Source organism: Antechinus flavipes, chromosome 3, assembly GCF_016432865.1.
Source record: "Antechinus flavipes isolate AdamAnt ecotype Samford, QLD, Australia chromosome 3, AdamAnt_v2, whole genome shotgun sequence".
NCBI lineage: Eukaryota > Metazoa > Chordata > Mammalia > Dasyuromorphia > Dasyuridae > Antechinus > Antechinus flavipes.
In genome coordinates this window covers 629176718-629202172 of record NC_067400.1, presented here as the reverse complement: position 1 = coordinate 629202172, position 25455 = coordinate 629176718, and the positions used below count along the sequence as shown (strand labels likewise).

General features: G+C 60.9%; 3 protein-coding genes and 1 long non-coding RNA gene across 6 annotated transcripts; 1 reads left to right on the top strand and 3 right to left on the bottom strand.

Moving 5' to 3' along the window:
* Positions 1-7827: 7827 nt before the first annotated feature.
* On the bottom strand, positions 7828-16973 carry SHISA7 (shisa family member 7). Of its 3 annotated transcripts, none has more exons than XM_051990077.1 (6): positions 16667-16973; positions 13243-13951; positions 12482-12636; positions 11879-11944; positions 11529-11678; positions 7828-11186 (listed from the first exon to the last, which is right to left on the bottom strand). In XM_051990077.1, the coding sequence occupies exons 2-6, from the start codon at positions 13929-13931 to the stop codon at positions 10531-10533; spliced, it is 1716 nt and encodes a 571-aa protein (XP_051846037.1). In that variant the 5' UTR covers positions 13932-13951; positions 16667-16973; the 3' UTR covers positions 7828-10530. The 3 variants fall into 3 exon arrangements, with proteins under 3 accessions (XP_051846037.1, XP_051846038.1, XP_051846039.1); XM_051990078.1 differs by lacking the exon at positions 16667-16973 and adding an exon at positions 15336-15434; XM_051990079.1 differs by lacking the exon at positions 16667-16973 and adding an exon at positions 14829-15175.
* On the top strand, positions 15947-16903 carry LOC127556710 (uncharacterized). Its single transcript, XR_007952500.1, has 2 exons — positions 15947-16099; positions 16662-16903. It is a non-coding gene; the product is annotated as an uncharacterized LOC127556710 (long non-coding RNA).
* A 128-nt stretch (positions 16974-17101) lies between the features above and the next one.
* Positions 17102-19543, bottom strand: ISOC2 (isochorismatase domain containing 2). The gene is given in 6 exon segments (XM_051990080.1): positions 17102-17269; positions 17440-17531; positions 17534-17556; positions 18144-18214; positions 18287-18499; positions 19246-19543. Coding segments are annotated over 6 exon segments (618 nt in total). The 5' UTR covers positions 19384-19543; the 3' UTR covers positions 17102-17188.
* A 557-nt stretch (positions 19544-20100) lies between these two features.
* C3H19orf85 (chromosome 3 C19orf85 homolog) lies at positions 20101-21075 on the bottom strand. Its single transcript, XM_051990081.1, has 2 exons — positions 20903-21075; positions 20101-20624 (listed from the first exon to the last, which is right to left on the bottom strand). Exons 1-2 carry the CDS (start codon positions 21073-21075, stop codon positions 20183-20185), a joined length of 615 nt encoding a protein of 204 aa, XP_051846041.1. The 3' UTR covers positions 20101-20182.
* Between the last annotated feature and the right edge of the window lie 4380 nt (positions 21076-25455).

The following is a 25455-nucleotide window of genomic DNA, read 5'->3' as shown; positions in this document are numbered from 1 at the left end:
TTGAAATGAGCTCAGGGAGAACTTTCCAGGTTTTTCTGAGAGCATCCTGCTCATCATTTCTTATAAAACACGGTCAACGCCTATCACGGTTTATCCCCAAGTGACGGGCCCCTCAGTTTCCAATTCGTTGCCCTAAGAAAGAGCGGCTAGAAATATTTTTGTACATATTTTTTCCCTTTAAAAAAATCTCATTTGCGATCCATGCCTGTTAGTGGGTTTGTTAGCTCAAAGAGTGTGTGGGGGTTTATGGCCCTTTGGGTATAGATCCCATCTTTTAATATTTATCATTTGGGGAATGATTTTTTCTATATAAATGTGAGAATCGAGGTCTTCGTCAGAACATTTCGCTTCAAAAATCTTTTCACAGTTCCCGTAGAGCATTCCCAATAAGTCCTCGTTTATTTTAAGATCTCCAGCGGGAAAGGACCCCGCTAATTAAGATGCAGTCGTCTGTTCTGGTCTCGGACAATTCTTAGGAAGGTCTTTTCCGTGATGTTATGATTCTTACAAGGTGCTAAGTCACTGGAATTGCTAGGCACTCTGGGAGATTGGCAAGTCAGGATTCGGGGGAGGAGATTCACAAGTCACAGCTCCCACAAATCCACTCTCTCGGAGGAGGAGGAGTCAGATTCATTCCATAGTCCACCTTTTGCAAGGGCTGGAGGCTTTGGAGTCGGAGAGAGCCAGAGGCGGAAGCTGGCAGAGGCAAGAGACTAGCAGCAAGAGCTCTTGGAACCAAGGAGAGAGAGAGGGGGGCCTCTAAGAAAGCTAATGGGGCTATTTGGAAGAGACAATAAAGGACTGACCTTTTCCCAGCTGGCTGCCTTTGGGGTGATTATTGATCTGAACTGAAACTAAGGCTGCCTCCAGAAGCTCCCAAGAAACCTGCTCCCAGAGAACATTATATTTTAGAGAAGAGAATATTATTACACTGTTATATATACATACATACATATATATATACATATACATACATACACATACATATATATATATAGAGAGAGAGAGAAACAAAAACAAAGAGATAACTAGATATACATGTACATGTGGGAATGTCCACATACCTACATATGTCTTATGTTGAGCGTTCTCCTTTCTATCACCATGCTCCAGGCCCAGCTCAGACCCTTGTCATCTCTTTCCAACCATGAGCAAAACTTCCTAATTGTTATTCCAATACATCATTCAATTGGAAAGAGAAGATAAACATATATATAGTATGTACTATATGCTAGTCTCTATGCTAAACTCCGGGTGAATATTTTATTTAATCCTCACAACAACCCTTTGAGATGGGTTATTACCCCATTTTACAGTTGTGGAACCTGAGGCAAACCTTGAATAGCAGCTTTCCCAGGATCTCACAAATGTTAGATTGGAACTCAGGCCTACAGATTCCAGCCCTAGCTGATACAATCAGTTCCTCACACACCTCCTCTGATCTTGCTCCGTGTCAACTCGAAGTCTTCTGTAATTTTCCCGGCACCTACCTAGGGAAGTAATAATTTCTTATCCTGCTATTTAGGGCTCTTTGAAATGTAGCTCTACTCTACCCTTTTCTCCATAATTGAGGCCCCACAAGACGCTGGAAACTGAGGGAAGGCCCATCATTTGGGGAATGGCTGAATGAGTTATGGGATAGGAATATTATGGAATATGATTGTTCGGTAAGAAACGACCAGCAGGATGACTTCAGAAAGGCCTGGAGAGACTTACAGGAACTGAGGCTGAGGGAAACGAGCAGGACCAGGAGATCGAAATACACGGCAACAACAATACTGTACGAGGATGTATTCTGAAGGATGTGGCTCTTCTCAATAATGAGATGATTGATGCCAGTCCCAGTGATCTTATGAGGGAGGGAGCCTTCTGCATCCAGAGGGAGGACTGTGAGAACTGACTGTGAATCACAACATAGCATTTTCACTCTTTTTGTTGTTCGTTTGCATTTTCTTTTCTTTCTCCTTTTTTCCCTTTGTGATCTGATTTCTCTTGTGCAGCAAGCTAATGGTATAAATATGTATGCCTATATTGGATTTAACATTTATTTTAACATGTTTAACATATATTGGATTACTTGCCATCTGGGGGAGGGGATGGGAGGAAGGAGGGGAAAATTTGGAACACAAGGTTTTGCAAGGGTTAATGTTGATGAATTATCCATGCATATGTTTTGAAAATAAAGAAGCTTTAATTTAAAAAAAGGATTAAAAATATAATTGAGGCCTCAGAATCCTAAATTTGACATAAACCCAGTTCAGTCTTGGAAGGTTTGCAACTCTCTCTGTTCAGCTCACAATGAATACAACACTATAATAGAAAGAACAACCATAAAACCCATTAAGAGGGAAAGTTGTCATTCTGGGGAGTGATTTGCAACGGTGTCCAAAGGGCAACCAAACTGTGCATATTCTTTGATCCAACCATACTATTACAATGTTTAAGTAGAAAAGAGATCATAAAAAGGGGGAAAACCCTGTATCTGTGAAAATATTTATAGCAGCTCTTTTTCTGGTGGCAAAGAATCAAGTCGATGCCCATCGATCGGGACTGACTGAATAAGTTGTGGTACATGTTTGTGATGCGGCATCATTGTGCCATAAGAAATGATGAGTGACTAAATCACTATTGATCAGAGAAATGCAAATTAAGACAACTCTGAGATACCACTACACCCCTGTCAGATGGGCTAAGATGACAGGAAAAAATAACGCGGAATGTTGGAGGGGATGTGGGAAAACTGGGACACTGATGCATTGTTGGTGAATTGTGAACCGACCAACCATTCTGGAGAATGATTTGGAACTATGCCCAAAGGGCTATCAAGCTGTGCATACCCTTTGACCCAGCAGTGTTTCCACTTGGCTTGTATTCCAAAGAGATGTCAAAGGAGGGAAAGGGACCCACATGTGCAAAAATCATTGTGGCAGCCCTTTTCTTAGTGGGAAGAAACTGGAAACTGAGTGGATGCCCATCAGTTGGACAATAACTTAATAAGTTATGTGTAAAGTTCTCTGTTTCGGTTCTCCTGGGGTCTCTGGAGGCAGCCTTCCTTTCAGTTCAGTAATCACCACAAGTGCAGCCAGGAGTTAAATCCAAATCCTTTATTGTCTCTTTCCAAGTCTTGTCTCCTTTCCTGGGGCCCGGTTAGCTTTCTTAAAGTCCAGATCCTTTATTATCTCTTTGCCTGATGCTGGGCGGCTTTCTGGAGAGCCTTTCAGTCTGGCCTCCATCTTAGTGGGGAAGTGCAGGAGGCCAGGCCAGTCACCAGGAAGGTCGAAGATGGAATTGAATTTCTCCCCTCGGTTCTGCGAGCACAAGCGCCTGCCACCAGTCCTTTGCCTTCTCTCCGAATGTCTCTGAATCTCCCTGGCTGAGGCTTCTAGCTTACATGCCCCACACTGAGTACACTCCAATCATTCTATCACTGGGAAACCATTATTTGTTGTAGGATTAAATCAGTGCTAAACTAGATTTAACCACTGTCTCCTCAGTTCCACTTAGTCCCTTGTTTCAAGTTCTGGCCCATAACATCTTGTAGGAGTAAATCGATCCTACTGAACCGTGCTAAGTTAGATAACTATCGTCTCTATCAATTCCACCGACTTAGTACCTTGTAAGAATCCTGTGTTTCAAGCTCGGACTTCTGGCCTATCACAGTTATGGTGCATGAATGTTAGGGAATATTATTGTTCTGCAAGAAATGACCAGCAGGAAGATGTCTGAGAGGCCTGCAGAGATTGACATGAGCTGATGCTGAGTGAAATGAGCAGCACCAGGAGATCATTGTATACTTCGACAACAATACTATAGGATGAGCAGTTCTGGTGGACGTGGCTCTTCTCAACAATGAGATGATTCAGGCCGATTCCAACAGTCTCGTGATGGAGAGAGCCATCCACATCCAGAGAGAGGACGGTGGGAACTAAGCCCAAAGGGCTATCAAACTGTGCATGCCCTTTGACCCAGCAGTGTTCCTACTTATATCCCAAAGAGATCTTAAAGGAGGGAAAGGGACCCCCATGTGCAGAAATGTTTGTGGCGGCCCTGTTTGTAGTGGCCAGAAACTGGAAACTGAGGGGATGCCCATCAGTGGGAGAATGGCTGAACAAGTTATGGAGTATTATTGTCCTGTTATCAATGGTCAGCAGAGAGGCCTGGAGAAATAACATGAACTAATGCTGAGTAAAATGAGCAGAACCAATAGGACTGTATATGGCAACAACAAGATCACCTGGGGTGGACTTGGCGCTTCTCACAAATGGACTGATTCAAGGCCAATCCCACAGACTTGGGAGGGCAGACGCCATGTCATCCAGTGAGAGAGATACAGACACTGAATACGTATCAAAGCATAGGCATTTGGGGGCTTGGTTTTCTTCGTTTAGTTTTGTTTTTTTCTCATGGCTTTTTTTTTCTTTTTAATGCCCCGGGGTTCTGCCTTTGGCCAATTGCCATTTCCAGATCCAGTCGTTCCCTGGGGAATATGGCAGAAATGAGCATGATCCTCTGGACCTTGCCCAGTGGCCAAAGGCCGCTCTCCAGCATTTTGCGACTGAGCCTGGTCTGCTCCGTCTGGGATAAAGCTGCTGCTCTGGGGCCCGGAAGGGCACTAGGCAGCCGGAGCCCCCGCTCCCCTTCTTTTTCGGCTCTAAGGCTGTCAGCCTCTGGAGACGACCCGGCCTCAGTCTTTTCCCTCGGGGCTGACACCCGGCTTCCACTGCTGTGAGTTAATTCCTTCCCTCTTGGAGGGGAAGGATGGTTGGAGACGGCCACCCCTTTGTGAGTCCGGGGAGGGACTGGCGGCTCACTGCCAGAGGTCCGCGAGCGGGTGAGTGCTCGGGCTCCCAGTTCTGCTCTAGACTTCCCCACGTCTCCGCCCCTTTGTCCCCCTGGGGCCCCGCCATGGCGGAGCATCCCACCGTACTTAGGGCCTGCTTCTCCTGGAATATCCTCCGCTGGGCGGGCCTCCGTTTTGGAGGGGCTCAGGCCCGTGAGCCTCCTCTCCCTTCGCAGCCACCCCCACTTAGGCTCCCCTTTGTGAATCCCGCTCTTTGAGGGCAGGATGGGCTTTCCCTTTGCTTCCATCTGTATTCCCCGCACGGCACCGAGCACAGCGCCGGGAACGCGGCACGCTTTTAACAAATTGTGGCTCCTGACTTCCTTCTTCCCCCAGCATCCCCTTGGCCAAAAGTCGAACCTCCACATGGGCCCCAGCCACGCGCCCCCCGATGTGCCGTTCTGCGTGTGACCGCGAGCACTCTCCCCGTGGGTTATATTTGTGGGAGCGCGTGCCTCGGGTTCTCAGAGAACGCTTCCTACTGTGCCACCTCAGTAACCGGCTTTCCTCGGGATCTGGCCCCGGGAGGCTGACCCCAGAGACTGTCCGTGTGACCTCCCGTGGCCTCTGTCCCTTTATCTGCTAATTGGGATATTAATAGCAGCCACTTCACAGGACTAATAGTAACAAAGCCCTTAGCATAGTGTCTGATACATAACAGAGGCCTTGTGCGTGTTCTTCATCATCATCATCATCATCCAGCCTCAGCGACTTACTGGCTGTATCACCTTGACCATTTACTCTCTCAAAGCTTCGTCTCCTCACCTGTAAAATGGAAACAATAGGACCCCCATCACCGACTTGTGATGTACAAATGACGTGAGCCACATAACCCACCTAATAACCCTTAAAATGCTTAAGAAACGCTACTCTGATGCTCCTCCGGCGACGACTGGCGGCTGCCTCTGCGGGTGGGCTCACCATGGACAGCTGCAGACTCACAGTGGGCCCAGATCTAACCGGTAAGCGCCACTTGCACTGTGTTCAGTATGGCTGGGACCTTGTTCTTTTTTATATTTTAGGGGCAGACAATGGGAGTTAAGTGACTCGCCCCGGTTCCCACAGCTAGGAGGTATTAAGTGTCTGAGGCGGGATTTGCACTCGGGTCCTCCTGACTTCGGGGCCGGCCACCCGGCCGCCCCTTGTTTCTAAGTTCTGAGGGATCGGGGCGATGGCCGGGGAACAGTTCTGTCCACGGTGACGCTCCGTTTCAGGACAACCTTTGCATGCCATAGTCCGGGGAAGGGCTCGGCGTCTCTCAGTTTAGGAAGGGAATGAGCCGCCGGTGTTTTACTTCTGGCCACCCGACCGTGTCCTTCCCGGTACTCAGTGGGGGGGATCGTGGTTTTTAGCGCCTCCTTCCTTGCTCTGATAACGTCCAGGATCCCGAAAGAAATCGTCCCATATCACACCCTCCTCCATCCACTTGGCTCCGCCATTTGCTCAGTGTGTGTCGCTCTGGGCGGTCATTCGTCGCCGTTACCTGTCGCGGTTACCTTGCTTCCCTTGCATGAGGGTCACCTGTGCCCGCCCTCTTCCTGCTCCCAGACTGACTTTCTGGAGGGCAGGGGCCGTGCTCGGAACGTGTTTGGGGAGGGGGGGGCAGAGCAGGAGTCGGGAGAGGGGCAGAAACAGCCTCGTGTGGTTCAGTCCCGTGGAAGCCTTAGGGAGCCCCTTAGGGTTACCCGGCAAAGATACTGGAGTGGTTCGGTCTCCTTCTCCGGCTCGTTTGACGGGTGAGGAAACTGTGGCAAATGGGCTTAAACGACCTGCCCGGAGTTGCACAGTGTGTGTGAGGTCGGGTTGGGATTCAGGAAGGGCAGCCTTCCCCGCTGCAGAGCCAGAACTCTGTCCACTGCCCCACCTAGCGGCCCTCAGAGACTCGGAGCCATGTGCAGAATGACCTCAGGCAGTGAGAGAGGCTGGGGGGGCTCAGGGCAGGGCTTGCGTTGTACCCAAGGGGATCCCGGAGGGGGCTGTGGCTCCTGACTCTGTCTCGGTTTCTCTGGCCAATAGTTGGCAAACTCTTTACAGGTTGAAGCGTTCCTTATAAACACAGGCGGGGGCAACCTCCGGGAGCTGGAGGCTCCCCAAGCAAAGACAGATTCACCACGGGGGTGTCTGGGGGATGGAGAACAGCGGCCCTAGCTCTCCTCCCCCGGGGGGGCAGCTGGAGCGGCTCCTGGCCACGCGTAACTTATTGCACCGAGCAGGGATCTTCCGAAGGACCTGGGATGGGGTGCCTGGGGACAGCCCCGGCCGTCCTACGCATGTGCTTAAAGTGGGCCAGAGAACATCCTCCGGGACCATCTGCTTAAGGGAAGTCCGCACGGCTCGGAGGCGCTCCCGGGCTCCCCGTGCTCAGCGAGTACTCTGGCTCCTCCAGCAGAGCTGCTCGCCTTCGGGTTTATGGAGCTTTACGGGAGGGTTTCCTCGGGTTCTCAGAAATCATGTGGTCCAAGCCCTCCTTTCCCAGATGGAGCAAATGAGATGGAGGGGCCGAGACAGAGTGGGGACAGAGGGGCTGAGACGGGGCCGGGATGGAGGGCTGAGACGGGACCAGGACAGGGCCGGGATGGGGGGGGGGGCCCAGATGGGGCTGGGATGGGGGGGCCAAGAAGGGATCAAGATGGAGGGCTGAGACGGGGCCAGGATGAGGGGGCCGGGATGGAGGGCTGAGACGGGACCAGGACAGGGCGGGATGGGGGGGGGCCCAGATGGGGCCGAGATGGGGCTGGGATGGGGGGCCAAGAAGGGATCAGGATGGAGGGCTGAGACGGGGCCAGGATGAGGGGGCGGGATGGAGGCTGAGACGGGGCCAGGATGAGGGGGCCGGGATGGAGGGCTGAGATGGAGTTAGCGGGGCATGAGTGGGTCAGAGGCAGAAGTCGCACACCAGAGACCCTCCATATGCTGGAGAAGGGTCAGACTTTCCCTAGCACCAGAGCTCCCATGGTCAGTAAAAACAGAGCCTCCTGAAACAGGAAGCAGGAAAACACCTGTTTATTCCAAAAATCTCAAAGATACAACTCTGGCTTCACTCAGGCGGAGAGCAGAGAGGGAGAGGCGAGGGCTGGAGCTGCTCTCCCACGGGGCGAGGGCTGGAGCTGCTCTCCCACGGGGCGAGGGCTGGAGCTGCTCTCCCACGGGGCGAGGGCTGGAGCTGCTCTCCCACGGGGCGAGGGCTGGGGCGTCCTCTCCCACGGAGTGCTCCCTCCTCCCTCCTCCACCCCAGCAATTCCAGAACAGAAAAGGTCCAAAGTGTCCTGGGGTGGGAGAGGCTGGATTCCTGCAGCTTTGCTCTGCTCCCAAAGCCTGTCCCGCTCCATCCCCCCTCCCCCCCTGCCCTGGCCTTTTCCCATTATGGCTTATAATCATCAAGGGGGCGCGGGCACCCCGGGCAGATGGGCTAGTGCCCACCTGGGTCCTTGAGAGGGAAACAAAGGGAGGGAGCAGAATGGGGGTGGGGGACAAACGGAAGAGAGAGTTCTGGAGTGGGGAAGGCTGGGAGGCCCCATGGAGTGGGCTGTGGGGCGTGGGCCCGGGGGCCTCGCACAAAGGAGTCCTGCCGGGCAGCGCCGGCTCCTCCCCCGCCCTGCCAAGGGCCTGGTCTCACCACTAAGGTGCAGCTGGAGCTGAGGGCAGAAGTGCAGGCATTGGGGGGAGGGCTGGGGACGGTCGGGGAGAGGAGCCCCCCACCTTGCCCTGGGGCTGGGGAGGGTTTAGCCCTTTAGTGTTGGGGTATAGGCACCCCCAAATCATGGCTATGTACAAGGGGAGGATGAGTTGTGCGTGGGGAATGGGGGAGCCCCCAAACACCAGAAAGGCTCCCTGGGGGAGGGGAAGGGGAGATGCCTTAAGAATGGTCTCAGCCCCTGCCGGCTCCTCCAGGCTTCCCTCTGCCCACCCCCAGCCCCAAAGGGGAAGCCCGAGTCCGGGAGGGGGGGCCGGAGGTCGAGGCAGTCAGAGGGGGCAGAGCTCACGGCAGTGAGGGCAAAGAGGCAGTGATTTCACGGAGAAGGGGCCGCTCCCCAAGCCCCCGGAGCAGGAATCTCCGAGGGAGGCCAGGACATCCTCGGCGGGGAGGAAGCGCCCCCGCAGGCAGACACGAGCCGCCCCACCCGCCGGGGGGCCGGGTCACTCTCGGCCAGGCCCGTGAGCAGTGACATCCGCTGGGGGGGAGGGTCCCCGAGGAGGCGACGTCATCGAGGCAGCCGTCCGGACAGCAGCGGCGACACCGGTCACCGGAGGGAGGCGCGACACGGGCCCCGGGGACCGGCAGGAAGGAAGCGACCGCCCGTCCCAGGGGAGGCCCCCAGGCTGGGGGCGGGGGCCTTCAAGCCGGGGGCCCGAGGCGCAGGAGGACGCCCCGGGGACCCAGACCCTCAGGCCGGCCCCGGGCCGAGGAAGCCGCCTCCGTCAGGCTGCCGGGTGGGGAGCCCCCGGGGCTGCGGGAAGGCGAGGCGAGTCCGGCTGCTCGCTGCCTGGTCAGGGCGCGCCCACAAGGCTGGGCGCGGTTCTGGGAGCCCCCGGGCAAGGAGGACCCGGATCAGCCAGGACAGCCCGGGGCCACCGGGAGACGTCCTTTGAGAGGACAGCGTGACTTGAGCGGGGAGGCTGGGGGGGGACAGGGGGTGGGGAACGGGGGGCTGTCTCAGAACGAACGAGATTTCTTCCATTTGCCCCGAGGCCGGAGCTGGGGTGGCGGGGCCTGCAAAGATGCTGAGTGGGCCCCGATCCCGCGAAGAAGTCCCCGACGAGAGCTGCCCCCAAGCCCAAGAGACGCGCGGGTCGCTCCCTGGAGGCTTCGAGAAGAGGCTGCGAGCGCCCTCATCGGGCGGGAGGTGGCGGCCGGGGCTGGACGAGATGGCCGGCCATCGGGGGCTCCAGCTGCCGCCTTCCCTGGCTCCTCTGAGGAGGACCCGGAGGGAGGAAGGCCGGACGGCCGAGGGGGAGAGGCCTGAGCCGGGGCCCAGAGGGCTGGGCTAAGGGCCAGGCTCCCCCAACGCCCCCGTGCGATGGCAGCGAGTTCACACTCTCGGGGGGCGGTGGGAGTCCTCAGGCCCAAATCCCAGGAAGGAACGGGAGCGGGGAGGGGCCTCTGGGAAATGACACCACGGAAGGGCCCGGCGGGAACGCAGCGGGGCGTGGCCAGTCTCCTGCTGACCCCCGCTGCTCCCGGGTCGCCTCCCAAGAGGGTCGGAACCCCCAGGAGAACGCTCCGCAGGGAAGGAGCCCGGGCGGCCCGGGTGGCGTCGCAGAGATGGGCGTGGTGGAGCAGGGAGGGGCGGAGATCTGCCGATGGCCGCGTGGAGGGCCACGTGCCCGGGAGGGGGCGCCGTGGGCGAGGGGGCTAGCAGCGGGGGGGGGAGCCTCTAGCACCTCGGGACACCCAGGAGCCTCGGGGTGAGTCGGGAGGGGGCCTCCGGAGACGCCGTCGGGGGGAGAGGAACACGTGGAAGGGGCGAAGGCTTTGGCAGTGATGTCACGAGAAGGCGATCACCGGGGACAAGGGGAGAGTGGCGGGGGCGAGGTCCAGGAAGGCCCGGAGCCTCTGGAGCTCGTGGCGCAGAAGGGACGCGCTGGCCGGGGCGGAGCCCCAGAGGCGAGGCCCCCGCGGCCCCCGGCGGCCGGGCAGCCTGGCCGGGCCTCGCGCGGTGGGCGCCTCCGGGAGGGCCAGCTTCGGGCCCTCAGACCGTCACCTCATTCTTGCTGGCTGTGCGCAGGTGCTGTGGGTGGTGGTGGCCGGGGATGAACTGGAGGGTCTCCAGGCCTCCCTGGTGCTGGAAGGCCGGGCGCCGGGCCAGCGTGCCTCCCCCGCCCCCCGCCTCGGGCCCCATGCCCCCCCAGGCCGAGGGGGACAGGCCGTGGCGCAGGTGGTGGGCGTGGTGGGCGTGGTGGGCGTGGAGGGGAGGGGGCAGCCCGTGCAGGGGCGTGGGGGGGCCGGGCCCCAGGAGCAGGTTGGTGTGGGAGGCCGCCAGGCCCCCTCGGGGCGGGTCTGGAGGCGGGGCGGGGCTCCGGGGCGGGGACAGGAGCCGCTCCTGGCTCTGGAGGGCCTCGGGGGAGGAGAGCAACAGGCGCTCTTGGGAGACCAGGCGGGCCCGGGGCAGCGTGAACTCGTAGTGGGAGCCCCGGCCGCTGTCGGACAGCAGGTGCTCCTGGGACATGACGCGGCGGGGGTTGGGCATCGGGGCCTGCTCCTCGGGGCTGCCCCAGCCTTCTCCGGCCCCGCCGTAGCCACCGCCCCCGGTGCCCGGCCGGCGCATGGCGTGCAGGGGCAGCGTCCCGCGGGGCAGCTCGGCCATGTGCCTCCGCTTCATGTAGGCGTCGTCCAGGTCCTTCTCGGCTGCGCAAAGCGGGGAACCGGGGCTGTCAGCTCCCCGGCCTCCCTGCGCCCCGCGGGCTCCCGACCCCCGCTCCAAGGGAGTAGCGGCCCTCGCCCCCTCCCAGGAAGGGGAAGCGGCCCGGAAGGAGACCCGGAAGGGCTCCATCAGGGAGGACAGAGACCCGCCATCGGGCAAAGGGAGGAGGGGCGGGCAGGGGGGAGTCAGGCAGGACCGAGGCCAGCAGCCACCCGGAGATCCTCAAACCCCACCCCCAGCTTTGGAGAGAGGGAAGCTCTGGTCCTCCACCCCCAGCGGCCCGGGGGCCCCCGCAGCCCCCCATCCCAGCCCCGGTTGGGCCTCACCAAGTCTCTTGAGGGAGGAGTAGCGGCTGAGCTCCGACTTGACGGCCGCCTCGTAGGAAGGGGGCAGGTGGGAGAGGTTGTGGAAGGACCTCGAGCAGGAGAGCGTTGAGTAATGGAGGGCCGGGCTGGGCGGGGGCTGGGCCCGCCAGTCTGGGACCAAAGGGGGCAGCGGCAGAAGGAGGCCCGTTGGAGCCCGCAGCCTGGCTGGGCGGCCTCCCGCTCCCCTTCCCTTCTCCTCCTCCCCTTCTCTCCTCCTCCTCCCCTTCTCTTCCCCTCCCCCTCCCCCTTCCTTTCCCCTCTCCCCTCCCCCCCAGGGTCTCCCTTCCCCCCCCAGGGGCGCCCCGCCATACCCAGGGTGGCAGCGTGATGTTTGGGGCTGTTGACATTGAGGTGGATGTAATTATGATGCAACGTGTCTGTGTGGGAAGAGGAGGCTCCACATTAGCTCAGGAATAATCGCCCTCACCCTGTCTTTGGAGAGCCCCCAAAAGGACTGAGGGCCCCCCTCATTGCCCCCGGGCTCCCAGCCCTAGTACTCTGCAGCCACCCCCAGGAAGGTGAAGACCACAGCCACAATGGCCCCATTTTCCAGAAGGGGAAGCTAAGGCCCAGCCAGCTTCGGAGTCGGACCCGGACGCTCCATGCGGCCCCTAGATGGGTCGGTGTAAGCCAAGAAAAGTCTGAGGGAACCAGAGGGCAGGGGAAGGGGCTGGGGAGGCAGAGGAGGAGGGGGAGGACGGGAGAAGGCAGGCGGAAGCTGGAAGTTTCCGGCTGGGAGGAGGGAAGGGGAAGGGCCTGAGCAACGGAGTGAGGAGGCGGCAGGGAGGATGGGCGCTTGTGGGGGAGGCGATGGGGAGCAGAGGCAGAGAGGCAAGGGCCTGAGAGGGATTGTGGGAAGGCCAGGACGGCAGGGGGAGCCAGGGATGATGGGACCCCCGGGGCCCCAGGCTTACCGTGGTTGGAGGCCTTGACGGGATTATAGAGGTTTTTGGGGGGACGGGGCGGGATGCTGTCGGGTCCCCCCAGGCCTGGGGTCAAGGAACTGCTCCTTGCCCGGTCAGGACGGGTGGTGGGGCCCGCCTGATGCCTCAGGATATCCACCAGGGCCCTGAAGCAGGGGGTGCAGAGAGGTCAGGGGCGTTGGGTCCCAACCCCCCCGGGGGCCCAGCCCCTGCCCTCCCGGGCTGAGGTCCCTCTGCTCTCTCCTCCCCTGCCCCCGCCTGGCTGGCCCTCGCTCGGTGCCATCCCGGGCGGCTTCTTGGCACCTGGCCTCCTGGGCGTTTACCTGAGGCCCCCGGCCTGAGCAGTGGCTAGAGCTGAGGCAATTTCTGGAGGAAGCCAGTGGCTGCCTAAGGCTGGCGGTGTAGCCAGTCTCTGCTGGCCGGGCAAGCCCCTGTAGCCACCCCCTCGGCCCTGGCGCTCCATCCCCCCTCATCTGGGGGCCCTGCACGTGTCCCCCCACGTGTCCCCAGAGGCTCTGGGTCCCTGCACTGATCCTCCCCTTCTCACCCCCGCACAGCATGTTACCCCAGGGGGTCCCGCTCTGGGGTACAGGTCTAGGGCATGCAAACCTGCAGCAGGCCCCCCCACCTCCTGGCTGTTCTGCCCGCGGGCAGCTGGGTCCTGATGCCCGGAAGCCCCTCGGGCTGGCCCGGGCTCCCGCAGCCCCCCCTCTGCAGCCCCAGCATCCCCCGCCCGGCCCCGGTGGGGATACCTGGGCACGTTGATCTCCCGGTGAGCCCGGGGAGCCCGGGAGGCTTTGCTGAAGGCCACCTTGGCGCCCACGCCCACGGCCAGGGCGAAGCTGATGACGCCGCACACCACGTAGGCCGTGCTGCCCCCCGGCCCCTCACCGCCCCTGCCCCCGGCCCCTCCGGCTCCGGCCCCCGCCCGGTTCCCATCCAGCCAGCCCGGCTGACCGGGCCCGGGCCCCCCGCCGTTGCCGCCCGCCCCGGGCCCCCCGGCGTCGGAGGGCTGCGGGGTGTACGCCCAGACCGGGGTGTCGTAGTTGGAGCAGGAGGCCTGCGCCAGGCGCATGTGGCGGTGCTCGCAGCAGAAGCGGTAGTAGCAGGTGCCGCAGCAGAAGCGGAAGGAGCCGGTGCTGCAGTTGAAGGTGGCGTCGTACTGGCCCATGACATCGTAGTAGCCGTGGCACAGCTCTGCGGGCAGGGGCGCCCGGGCCGCCTGCCCCCCGCCCCCCGAGGTCCCGTTGCCGGGCCCGCCGCCGCCCCCGCCGCCGCCCCCCGTCACGGCCCCCGTCAGCCTGCGCAGGTGGGCCAACAGGGCCGGGAGGGGGCCCGTGGCCGCCGGGCCGGTGGTGCCGTTGGGCAGGTGGGCCAGAGCGGGGGCCGGGCCCAGGGCGCAGGCCAGGAGGAGGGGCCACAGGAACAGGGCGGGAGGCATGGCCGCAGCAAGGCTTGGCGCTGCGGGAGAGAAGAGGAGAGACGTGAGCCACGGAGGGGCCGGAGACGAGAGGGGGCTGGCCGCGGGGACACGGGGAGGGCCCCAGAGGAGGAGGCGGGCTGGGCGGGGGAAGGACCCCGCAGACTGCTGGGGGAGCACCCAGACAGGGCTCAGGCCCGGCCGCCAGAGAGTGGGCAAAGGAAGAGGATGGGGCCGGGCAGGACAACGAGCCGCTGGGCTCCTCTGCCACCTGCCTCTCCCCGGAGGGGAGACAGAGGGAGCAGCGACAAAGAGCCGAGGCCCAGGGAGGCCCAGATGGGAAGCAGCCGCCAGAGCTGGCGGGGCGGGGCTAGGAGGAGGTGGAAGCAGCCCTTCCCCCCAGGCAGGGCCGGGCCGTCACCTTGGACAGCGCCCCGGCCTTTCTGCCACCTGTTTCCATGGCAGCCACCCACCCAGGCAGCCAGCCCCCCCCAGACGCTGACAGACACCGCCGGCGGCCCCGGCCACGCTCTGCCCCCGGCAGCGCGGTCCGGCCCGACGGCCGCGCGCCTCCTCCGCGCCCCGGGGGCCCGGCTGCAGGCCAGACACTACTTGTGGCCGCCGCACTTCCCCTCCCGGACGGGAGCTCTCCGGTCCCGCGGCACACGCACACGCGCGCTCACACTCACGCGCGCACACGCAGTGACAGACGCATCCGCATACACAGGTGCACACTTGGTTCCCACAGGCAGGAACCCATCCCCCACCCCCAGCCACCGCAATCACAATCCCCAGAAACACCTGGGCACAGCTCCGGCCGCCCAAGTCACAGCGGGGGTGGGGTGCCCCCTCCCCCAAACGGGGCCCCGGACACACACAGAATCCCCCTCCCCCAAAGTCCCCGGCCGGCAGACGGACCCCCTTCCTTCTGCTCCCCCTTAGCCTCCGGTGGTCTTTGGTGGGGGCGGCTACAGAGAGTGGCGGCCACATCTGTCCCCCGGGCCCCCACTAGCCTCAGCCGGGAGAGGCGGCCACCTCCCGGCCCCAGAGTGAGAAGCAGGAGAGCCGAGAGGGGCAGACAAAGGAGACGACGCAGACTGAGATGTGGGAGACACTTAGAAACAGCGAGGGAAACGAAGCCGGGGATGGAGGGGGAGGCGAGGCAGGGGAGGGAGGGGCAGGGCCAGGCCGCTCTCACCCGCGAGCTCTTGGCCCCCTGCCACCGGCCCGGGCTTCCCGGGAGTGTTGGGTGGAGAGCTCCAATGGCCCCCTAGCCCCCGTCTCCTCCGCTGGCCCCCGTCTGCGCTCCTCCACCTGCTTATGCCAAAGCAGAGATTCAACGCCCCCCTTGCCCATCCCCCAGCTGGGAGCAGGGCCACAGAGACGGACAGGGGCTGGGCGGGGGCTCCGGCCCCCCCTCCTTACCCGGCTTTGCCAATTGCCCACAGCTTCAGCCTGGGGAGCGTGTGAGGGAGGGAAGCGGCCGAGCGTTGTGAGCGGTGTCGGTGCGAGCTCGCTCCCTGTGTATCTTTGTGTGTGTGTGTGGGGGGGGGGGCAGAGCCCCGTCTGTGTGCCTGTGTGTGGGTGGCTAGGTGGGAGCTGGGGCACTTGGGGGGTGTGTGGCTCTGTGCAGATTCTAGGGGCTCCGGGGGAGGATTTAGGGTTGGGAAGAAGGAAGCCTTCGGAACGGCAGGGGCAAAGGACGGGAGCCGCTGGCCATGGCATGGGGGGACACGAGTGGGCTTCTGGACAGCCAGACGGAAGGGTCCTGGAGCAGCAGAGTGGGGGCGGGGTTCTGGCCGCTGCAGGCTGAGCCGGGAGGAAGCAGGGCAGCGCCCGTTTATTGCCCCCCCCCAGTACCCCCCCCAGGCTGCGTGCCTTCCTATGCTAGGGTCCTTTCGTCTCAGGCTCCATCGTCTTTCTTTGTTCTAGGCACCTCAGCCCCGGCCTGTCATCTCCCCTCCATTTCTCCCTGCCTGGGGGGGCTCGGCGTGAGGAGGGGGGCGACAATGGCAGACAGACTCAAAGAGCCCCTTCCCTTCCGGGAGCTGGGGTGGGGGACGGGAAGGGGAAAGTGGGGGGGAGGGCCACGGCTGCGGCAGAAGCGGGTTGTTCCAGGCGCAGAATAGACTCCTGTTGCCATGGAGATGGGAGCGCGGGCCTGGGGAGGGAGGCAGGCTTCTGCATAGGTATGGGGTCCAGGGTTCCGGGGTCCTTGCGGCGGGGGCTGAGGTCAGGACTCTCGGGGGAGCGGGGTAGGAAGGAGAGAGCAGGTTGCCCGAGTCCCGGGAGGAGAATATGGCTTGGGTACCAAGGATGCCTGGGGGGCTTTGAAGGGAGACCAGGGATCACGCCACCTGCGAGAGGGGATGAGGGGGCCCGGGGGCCCGAGAAAGGAAGAACTTGGAGGGGGAAAAGCAACGTTCCCCCAAAGGGGCTGAATTCCTGACGCGGCCGCCCGAGGCAGGAGGCTGCGCCCCGGGACTTCCGAGCCCCTGAAGGCTACCAAGATTGCGGAGAAGGGATGCCCGGGTCTCTGAGGGGGCGGGGGTTAGGAGCTCGGATGCCTGGGTCTGTCGGGGGGGGGGGAGATCGAGTTCGGGTGTCTGGATCTCTCTTGGGGGCGTTAGGAACGCGGATGCCTGGGTCTCTGGGGAGGGGGGCGCTGACGGCGGCAAAGGGGGCCGATGGGCGCCTGGACTCCGGAGCTGACGTGCTGTGGACTCGCCCCCCCTCCCCCTTTCTCTGTAGCTCACCTGGCTTTACGGATGTCGGGCTTCCGGATCTCGGGACAGACGGGCTTATCCTCCGCGCCCAGTCCTGCCCCCGACGGCCCCCTGCCTGCCCCTCCCTGTCGCCAAGTATCTCGGTATAGCCGCCACGCGTCTCTCGTCTCTGAGCATCTCTAAATCTCTGAGGACCCCCCCACCAGTTCCCAATGGCCCCTTCCTCCCCCGCGCCCCCTCCCGTAATCAAGAATGGTTTCGTCCATATGTGGAAGAAAGCTTTTATTCCCCGAACTCGGCTTCGAGGGTCACCTCCCCCCAGTCCGCCCCCTCTAGAGCTCAGCCAATCCTCTCCTTCTCCTCCAGGAACATTTGCATAGAGGGAGGTGGTCGGCCAATGGGACAGGTGCTTTCCGCTGAGGGTGGGGAGGGAGGGTCCGTCTCAAGTGGGAAGCTTTCCCCTCTCCCGGGACTGAGCCCTTCGCCCCCAGGAGAGGGGAGCCCAGGCTGACTCGGTGTGTGTGTTTGGGGGGGGGGAGGGTCTGAAGGTGTTCAGCTGAGGAGGGGGCTCTGGCCCTGGAACAAGCCGAGGAGGCCGCTATCGGGGGCTGGCTCCCTAATGAATCTCTGCACCTGGAGGGAAGAGGAAGAAGTGGGGAGAAGTGGAGACAGGAGGAGTGGGCTAGAGAGAGGAAGAGGAAGAGTGGAGGAATAAACCCCCGGGGCCGAGCGCAGGATTGGGGGAGGGAGCTGCAGGCCCAAGGAGGGAGGGGAGGGGAGCCCAGTGCCTGGGGGAGAGTTACCTCCTTGAAGCGGGGATGGGCAGAATCGCCCACCAGCTGCAGTATGAGGCACTCGCTGGTGGTGAGGAAGACCCCGCTCTGGCGCATCTGGACAAAGCCAGCAACCGATCCACCTGACTGGAAGAGGAAGTGAGGTGGGGGTGGGGTGACAGCGCCTGGAGATCTCTCTCACCTCCCCCACGGTGGGAGATGGGGTGGCTCTGGGCTGGGTGACCTGGGCTCCGGCCTCGCTCTCGGAAATGGGGGCGGGAGTGTGGCTGGATGACCGATCTCTCAGAATTACAGCAACACCCATTAGGCTCCAGCTGTGTACCGGGCACAGTGCTAGGCCGGGGGAGGCAAACGACATGGGTTTGGGGAGGAGAGGGCTGACGGCCAGGAGCCCCGGGTTGGGGGAGGGGAGTGCTGCTAGAAGGTCCAGACTTCTGTGAGGGAGCCAAGGAAGGGACAAGGTGCGGATCCTGCGCAGGCCTGTGACACTGACAGCAGTAACCCCGGGACCAGAGCTTACTTCTGTTGGGGGATGAAGCCGGACCTCTCCTCCCTCTTCTGGCTGCCTGCTGGTTCAGTCCAAAGGGGAGTGGGCTCCGGCCGCGCTGGGGCCTCCCCTCCACCCGGGGGCCAGGTGGTACAGTCCACTCCCTCATTTACTTCTTTGCACAAGTGCCCCCCAGATCTGGGCCCCTCCGCACCGGCTCACTGACCTTCGGGAGGAGCAGGCGTCGGCCACCACGTGCACGTCCAGGCCTCTCTCCAGCAGGTCCAGGGCTGTGCTCTGCGGAGTGGTCAGAGGTCAGGGCCGACCCCAAGGGTCTACCTGACATGGGGGGGGGGTGGGGGGGCCTACCATGATACAGGCTTGGGCCTCGATGCCGCACAGCAGCACCGACTTCAGGCCCGGCTTGGCCTTCATCAGCCGCTCCACCTCGGGCACCACCATGCTGAAGGTCGTCTTGGGCACGGCTCGGATGCCCTGGGCCCCCAGCTCTGGCACTGTGGGACCAAGGCCCTCGGGGTACTGTTCTGTCAGCATCACGGGGATGTCCAGCACGCGGGCCACCTGCGGTCAGGGGACAAGTGGGGGGTCAAGTGGGGACGAGACACCTGGAGGGGGAGTCAGGTGGGAATGACAGTGGGGGGGTAGGTGAGGATAAAACAGTTAGAGGGGGGCCAGGTGGTACCAGGCACCTGGGGGGCTCAGGTACCAGTTATTTGGAGGGGCCCAAGTAGTACCAGACACCTGAGGGGTTCAGTTGTACTAGACACCTGGGGGGCTCAGGTACCAATTATTTGGAGGGACTCGGGTAGTACCAGACACCTGGGGGTATCAGGTAGTACCAGACATCTGAGGGGGTCAGATTTTACTAGACGGTGGGGGTGGGGATGGGAGTGGGGGTGGGGTGTGGGGTCAGGCAGTACCAGACACCTGGGAGGCTCCAGTGGTACCAGACACCTGAGGGGTCACGTACTAGATACCTGGGGGGCTCAGGTGGTACCAGACACTTGAGGGGTCAGGTTGTACTAGACACCTGGGGAGCTCAGGTGGTACCAGATACCTGCGGGGGTGGGGGGTCAGGTGGTACCAGACACACGAGGGGTCAGATTTCACTAGACAGGGGGGTGGGAGTGGGAATAGGGGTGTCAGGGTGACACCTGGGAGGCCAGGTGGTACCAGACACTTGAGGGGTCAGATTTTACTAGACACCTGGGGAGCTCAGGTGGTACCAGATACCTGCGGGGGGGGGGGGGGCTCAGGTGGTACCAGAACCTGGCCAGGCAGGTAGAGAGCTGGGGCGGGGCCCGCACCTGGAGCATGCGGGCGGACACGGCCACGATCTGAGGGAAGAAGGAGATGACGCCTCGGAATTTCTCCTGCATGTCGCACAGGAAGAGGATGGAGGAGCCGGGCAGCACGCGGCCCAGGGCCGGGCGGGCTGCGGCCATCGCTGGGGAGGGGTCACAGGAGGCTGGGAGCCGTGCCGCCCCGGACCGCTCCGGACCCCGCTCTGTAGAGAGGGAAGGCGAGGTGGGGCCCGGGACTCGAAGCGGAGCCCCTTGCCCACTTGGCCCCAGCCCCCGGGGTCCGAAATCAGCAACACCGGTTACTCACTGCCTCCTCGACCTTCGCGATTTCCTCTGAAATACGAGACGTCCCGCCCCCGGCGCAGGGGGCCAATCGGAGCGTAGGCGGGGCCAGAAGAGCCAATCGGTGCTTAAGGGCCCACTGGGCTCGGGGTAAGGCGCTTCTATGTCCCGCCTTTGGCGCTTCTATTGGTTAGCTGGAGATCCCGCTTCACCAATTAGAAACCTGAAATCCTGGGAGAGGCGGGGTCAAACAGAAAAGTCCGAGGAAAAGAGACCAGGTCCGCTAACCTCTGACCCTTACCTGGCCGTAGGTGGAGAGATCTGCTGGAGGGAGCCGGCAGGCAGGCGGGACATGAGAGCCAAGGTTACGGGGCTTATTGTCCGGCCGAGGCCGGGGCTGGAGCCCCAACCCGGCCCGTCCGCTGTCCCGTGGACCAATGAGGAGTCTCGAGGTGTGGTCACGGCAGAACTACCTGGCAGAATGGTCCCCGCCCCCCTTCTCTAGTGCCTGCAGCATATCTGCGCGTGCGCGCGCGGAAGCGGGGCCTGAACGCCCGAAGAAAAGACTCGAGTCCGTTCGGTGCTAGCATTTATTTAACACCTGCTGAGCCGGGCTCCGGGCTGGGGGCGGGAGGGAGCGCCCCCCCCCGGGGGGCAGCTAGCAGAGGAGGGGGCGGGAGAGCTCCGGGCTCCCGCAGGACGGGACCCACGTCCCCACAGCCAGGGGCCCTTTCCGAGACCCCCGGGCCATAGTGGGGCACGGTCCTGGGTCCTGGGTATCTGCGATCATTGGGGGGAGAGTCACTAGCGGCGGCTCAGAGGGGTCGGGGGGCAGCTGGACAAACCCGGAGGAGTCTTCGGTAACTGCAGGAAGAAGGGAAGGCCCGGGGCCCAAAGGGACGATCTCCGCCAGCTCGTGCGTCGGGCTCTGCAGATCCCAGGCACTCAGGGCCAGCCCCGGGCCCGGACTCTCGGGGGCCGCCAGGGCCTGGGCCACCCCAAGGAAGGGGGAGGGCGGCCGTGGGAGCCGGGGCCTGGCCTGGGGGCCTGGGCCCTCCCGGGCCCACCGTTGGGTGGCGTCCTGGCAGTGGGCAGAACTCCTGGGTAGATCGGGGAGGAGGGGCTGGGTCACCGCCTGGGGTCTGCACCGCCCCTCCCCCATGCCGTGGCCCCACGTGTCCCGCCCCCTCCGCATCCCCATCCTCGCGGAGCCTGGCTCCGTGCCTTGCTGTGCCCGGCCCTTGGTCTCTATTTCTGTCCCTGCTTCTCAGGGTCAGTTTCTTCCCCCCTCCGCGGGCCTGTTCATCTGACTCGACGTGTCTCTGACCTCGCCCATTTCTCTCCCCGCTGCCCCGCGGGCCCTTGGTCCAGTTCTCACCTGTACGGAGGACTGTAGGGGAATCTCCGCGGGGTGGATTTTCTCCGGGGGGGCCGAGTCTTCCGAGGCTGCAGGGTCTTTAGGATCTGGGCAGCCACCCCGCTCATGAAGGCGCACAGCTCCTGGGGTGCGGGCTCAGGGAGCCAGGAGGCCGCCGGCGTGCCAGGATGCATTGCCCTGCCTCCAGGCGCTAGGGGGTAAGGAAGAGAAACAGGCTTCTGCCCCCACCTCCACCCCCCAGCACACACAGAGACCCCAGCTGAAGGCCCCTCTCCGCCCCTGGAGACATTGTCTGGCTCTGGGCAAACCCCTGCTCTTTTTTAGGCCTCAGCTTTTCCCTCTAGAAAATGGGTAGGGATGGGGGTGGGGTGGCTTTGATGTTGCAAACTCTCTGAACTGCAGTTCTCCAGTGTTAAGGATAGAGTAGGAGGAGAAAGAAAGGGAGGAGACGTGGGACTGAAAGAGAAGAGGATGAGCAAATAGAGAAGGGGGCTGGGAGGAGTAAAAATGGGACTGGGGGAAAGGGATCAAGGAAAAGAGAGAAGGAAGAGGGGATGGAGGAGAGAAGGGGATAGAGAGAAGAGGTGGAGGAGAAAGGAGAAGGGGAGAGAAGGAGATGGGATGGGGAGGGAAAAGGCTGGGGGCTGGGAGAGAAAGGGATGAGAGAAGGGGAGAAAGGAAAGAGGATGGAGGAGAGAAAGGAATGGGAAGGGATGGGACAGGAAGGAAGGGAAAAGTCTAGGGACTAGGATAGAAAGGGGTGATGGAAAAGAGAGAAGAGAAAGGGAGAAGGGATGGAGGAGAGAAGAGGATGAGAGAAGCAGAAGGGATGAGGGGGAAAAGAAAAAGTTAGGGACTGGGAAAGAAAGGGATAATGAAAAAGAAGGGAAACAGGATGGAGGAGAGAAGAGAAGGGAGGGAAAAGGCTAGGGACTGGGATAGGGATGCGGGAAAAGAGAAGGAAAGGATAGAGGAGAGAAGAGGGTAAGGAGGAAGAGAAATGGGGAGGGAGGGGAAAGGCTAGGGATGGAAGAGAAAGGAATAAGAAAAGCGGAGAAAGGGAAAGGAGATAGAAAGGAAGAGAGAAAGGGTGGAGGAGAGAAAACAGAGAAAATGAGATGGAGAGGAAGGGATGAAGGAAAAGGAGAAAGGGAATGGAGAAAATGTATGAGAGAAGAGATGGGACATGGGGGGAGAGAAAAGGCTGGGGACTGGGAGAGAAAGGGATAATGAAAAAGAAGGGAAACAGGATGGAGGAGAGAAGAGGGTGAAGAAGAGAAGGGAATGAGAGAATGGAGGGAAAAGGCTAGGGATGGGGAGAGAAAGGAATGAGAAAAGATAGAGAAGAGAAAGGGAGAGGAGATAGAAAAGAAAGGGGGAATGGAAGAAGGGGCGGAGGAGAAAAGTGAATGAGAGAAGGAAAAGACTGGGGACTGTGAGAGAAAGGGATGAAAAAGAGAGAGAGAGAAAAGGAGAGGGAATGGAAGAGAGAAGGGGATGAGAGAAGCAGAAGGGATGAGGAGGGAGAGAAAAGGCTAAGGACAGAGAAATGGATGAGAGAAAAGATAGAGAGAGGGAGAGGGGATAGAGGAGAGAAGGGGATAGAAGAGAGGAGAAGTAGAGGAGAGAGGGTAATAAGAAAAGGTGATGGGATGGGGAGAGAAAAGGGGGGACTGGGAGAGAAATAGATGAGGGGAAAGAACAGAAAGGGAAAGAAGATGGAGGAAAGGAGGAAGGAAAATGGGGAGTGAGGGGAAGGGCTAGGGACTGGGAGAGGAAGGAATAAGAAAAGCGGAGAAAGGGAAAGGAGATAGAAAGGAAGAGAGAAAGGGTGGAGGAGAGAAAACAATGGGATGGAGAGGAAGGGATGAAGGAAAAGAGAGGAGGAAAAGGGGAGAAGAAATGGAGAAAGGAAAGAGATGAAAAGCAGAAGGAAAGAGGAGGGAGACAAAAGGCTAGGGACTGGGAGAGAAAGGGATGAGAAAAAAGATGAAGAGAAAGGGAGAAGGGATGGAGGAAAGAAGGAGGTGAAAAGCAAAAGAGATGGGGGAAAAAAAAGGTTAGGGACTGAGAAAGAAAGGGATGATGAAAAAGAGAAGAAAGGGAAAGAGGATGGAGAGAAGGGATGAAGGAAAGATGGAACAGGAAGGGAGAGAAAAGACTGGTGACTGGGATAAAAAGGGATGGTGGAAAAGAGACGAGAAGAAAGGGAAAAGATGGAGGAGAGGAAAAGGGGAATTGGGGAGGGAGGGAAAAGGCTAAGGATGGGAGAGAAAGGAATGAGAAAAGATGGAGAAGAGGAGATAGAAAAGAAAGAGAGGGCATGGAAGAGAGAAGGGGTGGGACAGGAAGGGAGGGAAAAGTCTAGGGACTAGGATGGAAAGGGATGATGGAAAAGAGAAGAAAGGGAAGGAGGATGGAAGTGAATGAGAGAGAAGAGATAGGACAGGGAGGGAGGGAAAAGGCTGGGGGCTATGAGAAAAAGGGATGAAAGAAAAGAGGAAGAGAAAGTGAGAGGGAATGAGAGAGAAGCAGAAGGGATGGGGAGGGGGTGGAGAAAAGGCTAGGGACAGAGAAAGGGATGAAGAAAAGCCAGAGAAGATAAAGGGAGAAGGGATGGAGGAGAGAAGGGATGAGAGAAGCAGAAGGGATGGGGCCCCGGGGAAGGGTATGGCCGTGGGGGAGAGGGAAGCAGCTGGGGGTCTGCAACTCATGTCCGTACCTTCCTTGGAGAATTGGCTCCCTGATCCAGACCTGGGGGTGGGTGGGGCTGATATAGAGGGGGGGGGCAGCATTTCCCTTCCCTGCCCCCAGCCAATTAGTACATAACTCTGACTGGGATTCGGAGACTGGACCGGCGCTGAGCAGAAAGGCCACGGAAGTGCCAATTATGGGCACAAAGAGGAATCGGGGGCTGGGGGGAGTCGCAGAGATCAACTGCAGCAATCAAAGTGAAGGGCTCTTAATTGGAGCTGGGGCGGCCGAACGCCTGGGTCGCCGAGGGCTGGGGGCTGAGCCGAGAAGATGACGTCATGTATGGGAAGCCCCTCGCCGTCCCCGGCCCCCACACTGCGGGATGAGGGCCTTAGCTCGAGGGCGGCCGAAGCCCAGCCTCGGAGCCGGAGGCCCAGCTCTCCCCCGTGGGTCTCTGTAGCCGGGGATTGCTGGGAGGTCCCTGAGTGTCTCTGGCCGCCCCCGGGCCTGGATCCCACTCCCTTTGTCACTGGGGGTGGGGGGGGGAGACCTTCCTGCTTCCTTTAAGTTCCAACTTGAACCCCCCAGTTCGCCAGGAATCCCCCCCACTGCGACTGCCTGGATGGAGACATCTGTGTGTGTGCTTATACGTACAGCGCACACACGCGTGCACACACACTCACACACACGCGTGCACACACACACACACACACACACACACGCGTGCACACACACTGGATGGAGATATATATATGTGTGTGTATGCTGGCGGGTCCTCCCCCCTCCCCCCCATTGTAAGCTCCTTGCGGGCAGGGACGGCCCTTGGATGGGGTCCGGGAGAGGAAAGCTGGAGGTTCTGTGGGGGCTGGGCGGGGAGGAAAGCAAGGTCAGAGGGCGGGGCCCGGACCCCTGCTTGTGCAGCTGTCGGAGGGTCACTGGCTCCGGGGGGGCGGGGAGAAAGTGGGGGGTGGGAGAGGCAGAGAATAAGCTTGCGGCTCCCGCTCTGGGCCAGGCTCCCGCTGAGCACTTTACCACAATGACCTTGCTAGGGACGCTCTCCTTTCACCGCTGAGGAAACTGAGGCAGGAGAAGGCAAAGGGCCTGCCCGGGGAGGGCCTTTCTGACTCCAGGCCTGGGGCTCTGGCCGCCGAGCCACCCCCCGTACTGAGGAGCTGGAGCGGAACCGGGAAGGGGTCTGAGGGGCCACGGACCGGGGGCAGGGAGCTTGGGTGTGGCCTGCGGGAAGGGAGCGTGGGGCCTGCTGTTTTCTCAGTGGGCACCGGGAAGGGCTGGCTTGCCCCGGGGCCCTGAGGTGGGGAAGCCAAACGGGCCAGAAACTTCCTGGGGCGGGCGGGGATACAGCTCGGGATGGCAGGGAAAGGTGCCCCCCGCGGGCACCGTGCCCCTCTGGCCTGGGCCCTCTCCTTTGGCACCCCTTAAGTAGCCTCCGGACCTCTGGGCCTTCCCAACCCCCCCGCGCTGGGCTGGCTCTGCTGGGCCGGCCCCCCCATGCCCAGCTCCTTGAGAAGGGGGCTTTTCTCCTTGGTTCCCCAGCATCCACTTTGCACTGAGAGTGAATCTTAATAAAATGTATTTTGAGACTTCTCCCAATGTTCATTCATCCTCAAAATGTCCCACCTGAACTCATCCTCTCCCTCCCGCCTCTTCTGGCCTCCGGGTCAGCCTCCGGGTCAGTCTCCGGGTCAGCTTCCGGGTCAGTCTCTGGGTCAGCCTCCGGGTCAGCCCGGGTCTTACTATCACCCTGTGGTCGGGGACGCAGGGAGGCCGGGGAACTGACAGCCCGGTTCCCGCTTTGCGCAGCCGAGAAGGACCTGGACGCCCCAGGTAATCCTCTGAGC